The sequence below is a fragment of the Gavia stellata genome, chromosome 3 (genome assembly GCF_030936135.1).
Source record: "Gavia stellata isolate bGavSte3 chromosome 3, bGavSte3.hap2, whole genome shotgun sequence".
Lineage (NCBI taxonomy): Eukaryota > Metazoa > Chordata > Aves > Gaviiformes > Gaviidae > Gavia > Gavia stellata.
In genome coordinates this window covers 17,928,761-17,943,100 of record NC_082596.1, presented here as the reverse complement: position 1 = coordinate 17,943,100, position 14,340 = coordinate 17,928,761, and the positions used below count along the sequence as shown (strand labels likewise).

At 39.0% G+C, this 14,340-nt stretch overlaps 1 protein-coding gene across 3 annotated transcripts in view; it reads right to left on the bottom strand.

Moving 5' to 3' along the window:
• CSMD3 (CUB and Sushi multiple domains 3) overlaps positions 1 to 14,340 on the bottom strand; it is a 731,455-nt gene that overhangs the window by 639,160 nt on the left and 77,955 nt on the right. For all 3 annotated transcript variants that reach the window (XM_059815714.1, XM_059815715.1, XM_059815716.1), the window contains exon 2: positions 3,995 to 4,217. In XM_059815714.1, coding sequence (XP_059671697.1) covers positions 3,995 to 4,217 — 223 coding nt within the window. The remainder of the gene's footprint in view (positions 1 to 3,994; positions 4,218 to 14,340) is intronic.

The following is a 14,340-nucleotide window of genomic DNA, read 5'->3' as shown; positions in this document are numbered from 1 at the left end:
CTATCACACTTTCTTAATTTAAATCCCAATTCTCCACTCACACAAATGTGTACTATTTTTCTACCGCATCCACATGCTGGCAAGATCTTGTAAGTCTTGCAAAAGTAGTCTATTTCAGGAACTATATGGAGGCTTAATTGCCTTTTCCTTTTTAAGTGCTCACTTACTTTATTCTCTTCTACAGAATTCCTTATCCTTTTCCTCACCAGAATGTAGTGGCATCCTAAATTCACAATACCAAAACTTTTAAGCATGCTGGGCTTCCTTGACTTTCTTCTCAAGATATCAACATTTTAAAAAAATGTATCTCAAAGCTCCAGCTTTGAAGGCTTAGTTTAATATAAAAAGAATGCTGCACATGTATATCTATATATGTAGATAGGTATCTATATATCTATATGTACAGATAGATATACATAGATACGAACATACACGTGCACACAAATATATATAAACCTTCTTGGTAGCTTGAACAAAATATACAAAGAAAAAAATTCTGCCTTTGTAAGCTATTATTTTCCTCTTCCTTCCATCCTCCTAGCTTCCTTCACCTGTTTTCTCTAATGCTCATTAAAACTGTAACTCAGTAAGAACCATAAGTTCCTAACAGTAATAATTGTTATATTCTTTTGCACTTGTGCAGAATTTTGTTCACATACTCTTTGAGATTACGATTTAGAGTGGATTCACCAATAGAAGTCTTGACTGACAGTGAGGGCCTTTTTGGGCTCCTCCATGTAAATTTTATCTTTTGAGAGGTTGGCAGAAACGAGGAAAACTACATGTTCTTGGTCTTTCTTGTGAAAGACAACCCTCAAATCTTTTAGGTATGGGTTCCCTCTTTCCTGCAGCTGGTATCAGAATAGCACACAAACATTCATGAAACAGGAAATACAAATGGAAGCACAGAAGTACAAAGAAAAACAATTTCATTAGAGATACATTTCTCCATATCTGCTGGATAACACCAATGGCAGCAGAGAAAGGAGTGAGAAAATGTGAGAGAAACAGCTCTGCAGACACCAAGGTCAGTAAAGAAGGAGGGGGAGGAGAGGCTCCAGGTGCTGGAGCAGAGATTCCCCTGCAGCCCCTGGTGAAGACCATGGTGAGGCAGGCTGTGCCCTGCAGCCCATGGAGGTCTATGGTGGAGCAGATATCCACCTGCAGCCCATGGAGGACCCTATGGCAGAGCAGGTGGATGTGCCCAAAAGAGGCTATGACCCTGTGGGAAGCCCATGCTGGAGCAAGCTCCTGGCAGGACCTGTGGACCCATGGAGAGAGAAGCCCACACTGGAGCAGGTTTGCTGGCAGGACTTGTGACCCTGTTGGGGACCCATGCTGGAGCTGTCTGTTCCTGAAGGACTGTAACCCATTGAAGGGACCCACCCTGGACCAGTTCATGAAGAACTGCAGCCCAATGGAATGACTCACATTGAAGAACTTCATGGAGGACTGTCTCCTGTGGGAGGGACCCCATGCTAGAGCAGGGTAAGAGTGTGAAGAGTCCTCCCCCTGAGGAGGAAGGAGCAGCAGAAACAACGTGTGATGAACTGACCACAACCCCCACTCCCTGTCCCTCTCTGCTGCTTGGGGGGAAGGAGGTAGAGAATTAAGGAGTAGAGTTAAGGCCAGGAAGAAGTGCCAGGTGGGGGAATGGTGTTTTAAGATTTGGTTTTTATTTTCTCATTATCCTACTGTGATTTGATTGGTAATAAATAAAACTAATTTTCCCCAAGTTGAGTCTGTTTTGCCCATGACAGTAATTGCTGAGTGATCTCCCTGTCCTTATCTTGACCTATGAGCCTTTCACTATGCTTTCTCTCCCCTGTCCAGCTGAGGAGGGGGAGTGATAGAGTGGCTTTGGTGAGCACCTGGCATCCAGCCAGGGTCAACCCATCACATTACTCATTTGACAAACAGAATTCACATCCTGCACAGATTTGAGGTGAAGATTTTTAGTGTTCTAATTTCCTTCTAGTACCATGTTACATTTTCTTTGTAGTGGACAGATGCTGGATTGTTACTCAATAGATAAAAAAAAATAAATATCATTAACAGTGAATCAACACTTGCCATATAATATTATGAAAACACATCCCTTTATTGGAGCAGCACTATGCAAAGTAAAATGAAACTTGATGTTCCCTGATTAGGCATACATATTACATCCTTCATCACAATATCATAGAACCATAGAATCATGGAATGGTTTGGGTTGGAAGGGACCTTTAAAGATCATCTAGATCCAATCCTCCTGTCATGGGCGGGGACATATTTCACTAGATCGTTACTCAAAACCCCATCCCACCTGACCTTGAGCACTTCCAGGGATGGGGCATCCACAGCTTCTCTGGGCTGGTCCAGTTGGTCCCCTGTCTCACAACCTTCCTCATAAAGAATTTCTTCCTTACATCTAATCTTAATCTACCTTCTTTCAGTTTAAAACCATTGTCCCTTGTTCTGTTGCTACAGTCCCTGCTAAAAAATCTCTCTCCTTCTTTCTTATAAGCCCCCTTTAAGTATTGAAAGGCCACAATAAGGTCTCCCTGGAGCCTTCTCTTCTCCAGGCTGAACCAGCCCAACTCTCTCAGCCTTTCTCCGTAGTAGAGTGTTCCAGCCCTCTGATCATTTTCATGGCCCTCCTCTAGACCCGCAGTAACATGTCCAGGTCTTTCTTGTGCTGGGGACCCCAGAACTGGGCACATTACTCCAGATGGGCTCTCACAAGAGTGGAATGGAGGGGAAAAATCACCTCCCTTGACCTACTGACCACACTTCTTTTGATGCAGCGCAGGATATAGTTGATTTTCTGGGCTGCAAGTGCACATTGCTGGCTCATGTCCAGTTTTTCATCTACCAATATTCCCAAGTCCTTCTCTGCAGGACTGCTCTCAATCCATTCATCCCCCAGTCTGTATTGATACTGGGGATGGCTCTGACCTATGTGCAGGTCCTTGCACTTGACCTCATTGAACTTCATGAGGTTCTTACAGGCCCATTCCTCAAACCTGTCAATGTCCTTCTGGATGGCATCCCTTCCCTCAAGCAAATCAACTGCAACACTCAGCTTGGTGTCATCTGCAAACATGCTGAGGGTGCACTCAATCCCACCATCCATGTCATTAACAGAGATACTGAAAAGTATTGGTCCCAATACAGACCCCTGAGGGACACCACTTTTTACTAATCTCCATTTGGACATCAGGCCATTAACTGCAACTCTTTGGATATGTCCATCCAGCCAATTCCTTATCCCTCAAATCATCCATGCATCAAATCCATATCTCTCCTCTTTAGCAAAAAGGATGTTGTGTGGGACTGTGTCAAAAGCCTTACAGAAGTCTAGGTAGATGACAGCTTGACTTACAAGTCAAGACAGATAATAATAAAGATAGCTAGTAAATGTATGGATAACATATCTGTTGCTATTGCAGAATTGTTATGTATACCTCAAGCTGTAACTTTCCAGAACTCTGAAGCAGTCACTGATAAAAAATGTTCTGTGACCCATACACTCTTGATTTTTCAGTTTTTTTCACTCTTGTTATCCCTTTGTGTTAGAAGATGCTCATACACAATTACAAAAAAATTACCTATTCTTTCTGTCTTAAATAAGTTATCTTTTTCCCATCACTCTCAAAAACCTCCTGTTGCAAAGATTACAAAAGTTCCACCGCTACTAGAACTGAGACCTCTACAATCTCATATTCTCTTTACATTCATTTATCCATGCTCATATGCTTCTTAATTAATTACATTCTGTTGAGACAAATTTTATATGAGGGCTAGATTAATTTTAGTGCTTACTTTAACTAGAAATAAAGCACATAATACATATTTTTTATTTTAAGACATTTATGATTAATTAGTGAAAGTGAACCTTAAAGTCTAAAGAAGAAAGACTCCATAATTTAAAAATATTAGCTTTAGCAATTTTCTCAGATATTTTTAAGATATGAATACCAGTTACATTTTAATAATGTTTATTCTTTACCTTGTCCTAAAGTTTGCAGGATGAGGATGCCCATCATATAATGACAAATAATCATATTCTTCTTCTAGAGCAAAAGACTGAAAGACGATCTGTATTCTGTTTCTTTCTTCTGCAATTATAACCCATGTACAGTTTGCACCATTTGGATATCCATATGGGAAACCAGGACTTTCTATAGTGCCATTAAGTCCTTTTAAAGTTCCACCACAGGTATAAATAAATCCTAAAAAAAAACCAAGGAAACAAAAGTTAGCAATCCATTTTTATATCAACCTTCAATAAAATATGTCATTGGAATTCATGATTTCTAAAAAATTCTCAAAATACTTCTTTGCAAGTACTGCATTTAGAAAGGTAAAGCCCATGTTTTATTACAAATCCTGGCCACTTAATGCAAAACAACCCCACCCACCTAACAAATGTGTTTTCCATACTGTTTATGTAAAGACATATGGTAGCATCTTTGCAAATAAATAAATATAAACAACATCTATGGCTAAATTTGGTTTCCTATGAGGCAAAGTATTATACATCAATACCCTTTGTTGTAAAAAGGAAGAGAAGCAGCCAGAGCGAAATAAATGAGCCTTCTTTTGGTGTAGGTCTGATATAGATTAGATCCATTAAACTTCTGCTGCTCCTCCCTAGATTTTGGGACTGGAAGAGGCTGAAAGACTATTATGAACAAGCTCTTTTCCAATCAATAATTCCGGTTTATGAAAGCTGTGTACTTAAAGACTCAATGGGAAATAGCATTATTATATTATCTCATGTAAATATCTGCATCGTGTATTTGTAACCAGAAAGAACTTAGTAAGCTTTTCTATATCTAAATAAAATATTAAGATGAACAGCTTATGTGTTTTGACTGACCCTAAGTGGGTGTTGTGGTTTAACCCCAGTAGTCACCTAAGCCCCACACAACCACTTGCTCACTCCCCCCTGGTGGGATGGGGGACAGAATCAGAAAGGTTAAAAGTAAGAAAATTTGTGGGTTGAGATAAAGACAGTTTAATAGGTAGAGCAAAAGCTGCACACGTAAACAAAGCAAAATAAGGAATTAATTGGCTACTTTGGCAGGCAGGTGTTTAACCATTTCCAGGAAAGCAGGGGTCCATCACTCCTAGTGGTTACATGGGAAGACAAACACCATAACCCTGAACGTCCCCCCTTCCTCCTTCTTTCCCTCAGCTTTTGTCATTGAGCATGATGTCATATGGTCTGGAATATCCCTTTGGTCAGTTGGGGCCAGCTGTCCCGGCTGTGTCCCCTCCCAGCTTCTTGCCCATCCCCAGCCTATTTGCTGGGAGGGGCAGCATGAGAAACAGAGAAGGCCTTGACGCTGTGTAAGCACTGTTCAGCAATAGCTAAAACATCCTTGTGTTATCAACCCTGTTTTAGTAGCAAATCCAAAACATAACAACATAGAATCTGCTATAATGAAAATTAACTCTATCCCAGCCAAAATAGGGACAGTGGGTCAAAGCTGAAAGGTAGATCTGCCAGTAGATCCTTTTTAACATGAATATCCCCAAATGTCAGAAATGGCTCCTATATTCAAAAGCAAAATTTTCTCAGACTATAAGCAATTTTCTTTTTATATAGAAAATCCATTTTCTGAAAAAAAAAAATAGAAAACAAGACTAATCATAAAAATATCTTTTCCAATTCACTGTGTCCTGGCAGGGCCGGTCCTTTTTATACTCTTGCTCTAAGTTCTGATGCTCAGTTATGGCCGTTCCTAACTCCTCTAGATCCTTAGGATATATTTTTTCTTTCCATCAGCTTTGCAGTCTGACAGTACAACTCCACTACATCCCCTCTCCAGGCTTTCTGCTCTCTTATCCCTTAAATATTAGATCAGTTTTCCTGCTTTGCCTTTTGCACCCCCAAAGCTTCTCTTCCCCAAGTGTGCTCAGAGCAAGTCCCCTCTGCTAGCCAGGGGTTTAATCAACTGAGAGAAAGCATAAAGTGTTCAGCTGCTCAGCATGCTCTTTCAGAGAAAGATGATATACATTTCATAACAAACTACAAACAAACCAGATGCTGTCTCTTTAATTATACACACATGTATATATTTGAGCTCATTAAATCATCTTTTTTATGGCACATTAACAAGCTTGTCTTCGTGTCGAGCATTTAAATGTGCAGAGACCCCTTTCTCTGAAGTACTAAGCAGAAATCTCTTAAGATTTTACACTTTGTAACTTTTCTTGACAACAGAAGAGGGACACATCCAGTATTTTTACCTCGGCTTTTTCGTATTTATCTCCAATGATGAGAAAAGATGCCTCTTACGAAGTGTGATTACTCTTTTACTACAAATATCAGTATAGATATATAGGACAGAGGGGGAATGGAAGATCATCTTAGAAAGTAATTAAGGCTTTGATTGCCTCATCTGACACGTATAGCGAATTTTATCTTCTACTGCAAATTAGCTTAGAGAATTCATTTTCATATCAGTGCCTACATACTTTCATTTGTTATCAACCTTCATTGCTCAGAGTCTGTTTTATTTATGTCTTTCTGCATCTCCCTGATATATTCAAACTATTTTTAAATCTCCTTTATGTGTTATTGTTTATTATCTAAGCTCAGCTGTTTTATTCAGCACTTTCAAAATCTTTTGGAATACAGTTTGTGTAAGCCACTTTACAAAACTAAATTATTTAGTCATCATGAGATCTTCATCCTAGAAATCTAGCACTTCCTGCCAAATACAGTCACTGGAATAAGACTTTTAAAATAGCTAACTGTGCATATATTTATCAACTCAGTTCTTCCTCTAAAAAAAGTAAAGTTCCTCTAAAAAAAGGCCTCTTGCTGAGGACTACTTAAATTGAATTAGAGAAAAAACAGAGACCCCCGAGAGAGACTTGAAAATTAAATCGCATGCACCGTTAGTTTCTATGCATCTCTCCAGACCAAGTGTGGAAAGCACAATGTCAACGTCATAATACAGCTCCATAATTCAGAACCTGTGTCACTGGCTATCTAAGTCAGGATAGCTTTCAATTACTTATGTACTATTCTGTTAATTCAATGCAAGCTATAAAGAAAAACTCAAATACTAGGTCTTCTGTGACCAAAATAAAATTATATTTTTCCAAAAAAAGAACAGAACCAAAACAATGAGAAAGTGCCTTGTGAGATGATACACTACTTATTAAGGAATATAATGCTTCATATTGGATACTATAATTGTTCTTATCCATACATATATATGAAATATAAGCTTCCATGACATACAAAAGTTCCAGTTACTCCTTTTACTCTGTATCCAAACTGTAACAAAAGAGAATTATTCATATGCTGCAAGATCATATAACTTGGATATTTTTCAACAATGACTAGAAGAATGTGACATAGCTAAGAACTTGTCAGAAGATACATTTTTAATTCCAAGAATGAAAAAAACTCACAGTGAAGTTTGATTTTGATAGGTCTACTCTTTTAGTCTGTAAAATAAAAAATCATGCCAGCAGAATCCCTACAACTTGCACTTTAATCTCTACTTTCATATGTTAATCCATTCTATAAAGCTCTTCACCTTGGCAGGCCAACTTGGTTACGTTCAAAACAGAAAACATGCATTAACTGACTGGTCTGATCAAATGTTGAAGATATGACATTTATTTTCACAAGGCAAAATTCATGCTGAAATAACTGGTAATACATACTGTGATCTTTTGCATCTAGATTTCAGAACTAGCATTCAAAACAGAATTTACTTGCAAACTGTTTTTCATTAAAGAGCAGGTTTGATTCAAAGCATGAAATAAAGAATTTTGAAAAGCTTGAACTTAGACTAGGAAAGGAAAATACTTGTTGAAGCAAATGTGAAAATGAACACCACTACTGATGATATTCTCTTAATAGTATGAGTCAAAGTTTCCATTGTATTGTTTTCTAGCAGATTTTAAAATTCAGATGTTTAATACTCATTAGTTTTACATGGATATTTCTTGAAATCATAAAACACTGCCGCTTTTCCTGATTTCAGTCATCCTTTGATTCATTGTGGGATTACAGTAAGCATCAGTAACATTAGTTCTTACTTAATCTATTTATTCAACTTTCATTGCTTTCTAACAAAGCAAGTAAAACTTAATGCCACATCCATACCCCTTGCCCTTGGATGTCCCATAACTATACTCACTCAGTACACTACAAGATTGGCTTTTTCTTTTCCTCCTGACCATTCAATTATACTGTTTAATAACACATTTCCACACCTCTTACCTTCCAAGTACTCCACACCTTTTGTTTAATCTACTTTGTTTAATGTATTCTTTAATAGCAGTCATCACCATAAGATAATTATACTGTGTCTGCATTGGTTAACACACACATTTCTAAGTTGTTTGTGTATTTCCTTTTAAAGAGGTATTTAATACTTGCTATAATTTAAGACCAAACTGAGAAAATGGAAGACAAGTTGTTCACATGCTGCTTTTTTTTCTTCTGTATCTTTTCTGATATCCCAATCTTCTTTCATCTCTTTCACTTGCACCCATCCTAAAGCACAATCATATGTTGAAGTATTCCTTAGTCATGTCATCCATGTTCATCTCCCTTTTTTTGTGCAATCTTCCTATTTGAAAAATTGTTCTTTTCCCCCTAGATGGTGGTCTTCTTCCATTCAGAATCCATCAACTTTACTCACTTGTCTCACCTGCTCTTTGCATGTTTCTGCAAGACCTTTTTCTATTTGTGATCTTTGATCACCTGACTGTCTTTGGCAGCAAGAAGCAGTTAATTTTCATGATGACCATAAATCAGGAAGGATTGTTCTCCTAATTCTCTTCTGTTGTGTTGGATTCTCTTTCTGTTGACTTGCATTATCAATACCTGTGGTGCCTGTGTGTTCATCCTTCTTGTTCCCTTGTTCTCCCCTATAGTCCTGTTTGTGAAACCTCTTGCTTTTGTAGTTTCATATCATATTCTCACACGTGTTTCTTAGCACTTCAGAGAACCTATTGGAATGCTGCAGTGGTAGATTTCATAGTGATGTGAACCCTGCCCTATTTCTTGAACCCTTTTTTCCTTCCTATCAATCCTTCCCATTTTTGGAAAATATATACACAAACTTTCTTTCTAAACCAACTCAGCTTCTCTATCATTTTAATATTTCTGACATGTCTTATACCAAGATCTTTGAGTCCATTTACAGAATGGAGAAGAGGAAGCTCTCATCAGATGTAATGACTGTATTTTACTTTGGACTATGTTTGAAATTTACCTTTTCATCACTTCTCATCATGTCTTGGTTCTCTTCCATTTTTGCTTTTCCATTTACCCCTAAGCCTCTTTTCTGCATAAAACAATCCTTCTTTCTCTAACTTTAACTTCCATCACAAAGTTTTATTGACTTTTTTCACATCACTACAAACATGGAAGATAATTACCTCCTTCATTGTACTGGATTTAGTTCCTTCCTACTCTCCACCTTTTTCTCCACCTCCCTCAAATGTCCAGCAGCTTGCATGCTTCTTTCTTTCTCTACTGTGTTTTCATAACAGGTGTGACTGGTGACTTTTACGCTAAGGACACTCACTGGCTAGGCATGGAAGGTGCACGTACCAGCAGCAACCCTACACCACAGCACACCAGAACAGAAGTATGCTGCGCCTGTGTAGTAGTTCACAGGGGGGTAGGGATCCATACCACCTACAAGGCATTAGAACTGCTGCTGTTTCAGAAATGTCTATCTTGTATTCATACAGACCTTTATGCCTGTTTAACCCAATATTCTGTACTTCAAAGAATCCTTCTCACTTCTGCCTCAGCCCCAACAGCAGCTTTTACAATGAGCTTTCTACCAGCTGAGCAAAGTCTACATTTAATATTTCAAAATATTTTAAAAAAAGAAAAACGACACAAATTAATTATGTAATTTTCTTATTTTTTAAGTTCCTAAAGTAATAATAACTTTTTCTATTGTGGTTGTGTCTATCTCTGTGGGTTTTTGTTTTTTACCTTCTATTTTCGTCAATCATTCTTTTTTTATATATAATGCTTATTTTCTTGATTTTAGATTGTTTTCTTTAGTCTAGAGAAATTCCAGACAAGTCTAAAAAAGCCTTGTAAAAACCAGAAAAATCTTGTGTTTGTGATGTGCATGATGTAAGAACACTATTGTAGCATCTCTATGAAAATCAGCTCTTATGAGTTCCAAGAAATTTAGGCTTTCTTAACTAAATTGATACTGCATTTCAGTTTGTTCTTAAAAACATTTGCTTTCACAAAGTATTTGAATGCTTATTCTCTGCACAGCTTACTGGAAATTTTGCCAGTATGTAGACATTCAAAAGCATTCAAAAGAAGCTTGTTTTAAGACTCTTTCTTTATCTATGATTTTTTAAAGTTATGAAAAAAGATAGTTATACTTATTTGCAAATAATTGGGTAAGATAGATTGCAAATAATTGGGTAAGATAGATTGTCTTGCCCTTGCATAAGCTATAACAAGGTGCAAAATGCCTTTTCCAATCATTTGGCAGTGTTGGCTGGAAACCCTATAACAAGCTCAGCAGAACTGGTACAGAATACCAGCCAAAAAGAAGCTATCACTGTAAAGTAATTGTCACGGCATTTGAAGAATTTTATGGAAGTACTGTTTTTCCTCCAAAGAGTAATTTCTTATCTCTGTTTCAGCCACCTTTTCTGAAAGAGGTTCAGAAATATTTTAGTGTTGTCTTCCACTTGTCTCAGCTGTGAAAACTGGAAGAGGGACAAAAGATTCTGTCTCCTCATGTCAACATTGAGCATGTTTCTTCTTTTAAGAATCATGAGGTCTAAAAAACAGCAGGACTGCTCATGTTCACATGGAATCCATCCTGAGGAGCAGAAGGCTTAAAATTGCAAGGCAGTAAAATAAACAACTGGATCTCATTTAACAAAAGCATCCATAATGTTTTTGTTACATACATTGAAATAAATATTGTCATTGTGTGTATTTCTTGTTCTACAACAGAAAACTGTTAAGCAATATCCTATAGCTGATAACAGAAAGGCTTTAACTTCAACAGTGTCACCAGTCTTTGAGGAACTTTAAAAAAGATATAACATAAATCTACCACCCTGTAAGTCATTCAACAGAAGATTATCACTCTCAGAGGAAAATACAGGGTTTTTCCCTTACCCTTAGGCACTTAATTACTTTGGTTTGTACATAACTCTTTGACAGGGAATAGACTTCTGCTTTTATTTCAAAAGCATTGCTACTACCACCACAGATCAAAGTCTGGTTTCAACAAAGTCAGCTGAAATACACTCAGGTTTTTATCCCCAGTATGTAATTCACTTTCTTTCTAAGGATATTTCAATACTTCTCTCCTGTTCCTCATGTAATATCATGTAAAATGCCTTATAGACAAGGGATCATCTGTTCCAGAATAACTGCCTCCTTGCTCATGCAGCCAAAGAGGAGTAATCTCTCAGATGTGACAAACATTTGGGCAATGGAACTAGACATAAAAACAAGAGAGGACGTTTGGAATCTCATCACAGAATGAATTAAAAATCTTCTCTGGGATTGAAAGCCTGCCATATTTAACACCCCTCATACATGCTAGTGCTGCCAAACTTGCAGGGCAATTAGCTTTCTTATGTTTGGGAAGATTGTACATAGATATTAAAGGTGTTTGGGTTTTTTTAAGAGAATTTCGTTTTCATATAATAGAATTTCTGGTCTCAGTGGCATTTGGCCACCCTGCTTCTCTCCCCCGTTTATTCTTAAACATTTTGAGCAATGACTTCCTCAGTTTAGGAGAACTAATTGTGAAAAGTAGCTTAATTAGTACTCTAATCCTGTGCTTTTTTTTCTTCTTCTACCTACAGTCCTGGTTAACGGGGGAGGTCCCGGATGACTGGAGGCTTGCCAACGTGACGCCCATCTACAAGAAGGGTCGGAAGGAGGATCCGGGGAACTACAGGCCTGTCAGCCTGACCTCGGTGCCGGGGAAGATTATGGAGAGGCTCATCTTGAGGGCGCTCACGGGACACGTGCAGGATAACCAAGGGATCAGGCCCAGCCAGCACGGGTTCATGAAAGGCAGGTCCTGCTTGACCAACCTGATCTCCTTCTATGACCAGGTGACCCGCCTAGTGGATGAGGGGAAGGCTGTTGATGTTGTCTACCTGGACTTCAGCAAAGCCTTTGACACTGTTCCCCACAGTATTCTCCTGGAGAAGCTGGCGACTCGTGGCTTAGAAAGGTACACTCTTCGCTGGGTAAAAAACTGGCTGGATGGCCGAGCCCAGAGAGTTGTGGTGAATGCAGTGAAATCCAGCTGGCGGCCGGTCACAAGCGGAGTCCCCCAGGGCTCAGTTTTGGGGCCGGTCTTGTTTAATGTCTTTATTGATGATCTGGATGAGGGGATCGAGTGCACCCTCAGCAAGTTTGCAGACGACACCAAGTTGGGAGGGAGTGTTGATCTGCTTGAGGGTAGGAAGGCTCTGCAGAGGGATCTGGACAGGCTGGATCGATGGGCCGAGGCCAATTGGATGAGGTTCAACAAGGCCAAGTGCCGGGTTCTGCACTTTGGCCACAACAACCCCAGGCAACGCTACAGGCTTGGGGACGAGTGGCTGCAAAGCTCCCCCGCAGAAAAGGACCTGGGGGTGTTGATTGACAGCCGGCTGAAGATGAGCCAGCAGTGTGCCCAGGTGGCCAAGAAGGCCAACAGCATCCTGGCCTGTATCAGAAATGGTGTGGCCAGCAGGAGCAGGGAGGTGATCATGCCCCTGTACTCGGCTCTGGTGAGGCCGCACCTCGAATCCTGTGTTCAGTTTTGGGCCCCTCGCTACAAGAAGGACATTGAGGTGCTGGAGCGTGTCCAGAGAAGGGCAACGAAGCTGGTGAGGGGTCTGGAGCACAAGTCTTATGAGGAGCGGCTGAGGGAGCTGGGGTTGTTTAGCCTGGAGAAGAGGAGGCTGAGGGGAGACCTCATCGCTCTCTACAACTACCTGAAAGGAGGTTGCAGAGAGGTGGGTGCTGGTCTCTTCTCCCAAGTGACTAGTGACAGGACTAGAGGAAATGGCCTCAAGTTGCGCCAGGGGAGGTTCAGGCTGGATATTAGGAAAAAGTTCTTTACTGAGAGAGCAGTGAAACATTGGAACAGGCTGCCCAGGGAGGTGGTAGAGTCACCCTCCCTGGAGGTATTCAAGGAGCGTGTGGATGTGGCATTGTGGGATGTGGCTTGATGGGCATGGTGCTGTGTGGTGTTGGGTGGGTTGGTTTTTGTTTTTTGTTTGTTTGTTTTTGTTTTTTTGGGGGGTTTTGTTGTTGTTTTTTTGTTTGGGTTTTTTTTTTTTTTTTGGTTGGACTTGATGATCTTACAGGTCTTTTCCAACCTTAGTGATTCTGTGATTCTGTGATTCTACTCTTCCTGCAGTTCTTCCACTTGAAAAGTAGAAAGTAACGAGCATACAACCAGAAATTGATCCAGGAATCTTCCCAGCAGCCCTAAAGAAAACACCATATCAAAGGCATGGCTGAAAACTAATTCATGCAGATTTCGTGTTTTATTACATGGGAAATCTACTCTGTGGAAAAGATATGAACAGAGATTCCACAGTAAAGATCAGTTGTTGAAAGAATGATATTTATTTTACATTTCCTTTTCACTGTTCCCTTTTCTGCAAAGCTAACCACATGTACAAAGGTTTAGTACTGTGCTTCATTTGTTGTCTTTTTTTTAATGTGATCTGAGAAACTGAATTTCATAACTAAATTGGGATATTTTTAAAGTTAGCTTAGACCATCACTTAACAAGTCAAAATTATGAGGAAGACCACTCCCAGAATACTATGAACTGCCAACAGAATTTTGAAGCATTTCTGTTCTTTTAGAAATAACAAGTCTTAATTTGCATAGATTTCCTAATTGACTTTCAAATAACATACCTTAGAGCAAAATTCTCTTTTCATTAAAATGTGCTGGTAGGTAGACAGCCCTTTCCATGTGAATTTGGTGACAGTGGCAAGATACAACCACTGTAGTAGCAGGTCAAATTAAAACTTCTGAAGTAGTTTATCATTTGGTTGAATCCATGCAATATATTGCTTCTAAAGCTTCATTACTATTGTATTTATTTCTTATTGTATTTTAAATGTTGACAGACAAAAGATTTTGCTACAAAATACAGGTCTTTGGGTCTCTAGGTTATAAGTAGATAACAAGGCTTGAAAAAGTTGTATTTGGAAAAAAATAAATAATAAATTAAGTTGTCCACAGCAGAATAATTAATTAGCAATACTGTGAAATTGATAAATATCAGAATTCTTAAATAAGGGAAATAGTCACACAATAAGGTGTTTCAAAAGTCTTCGCTCTTGGCA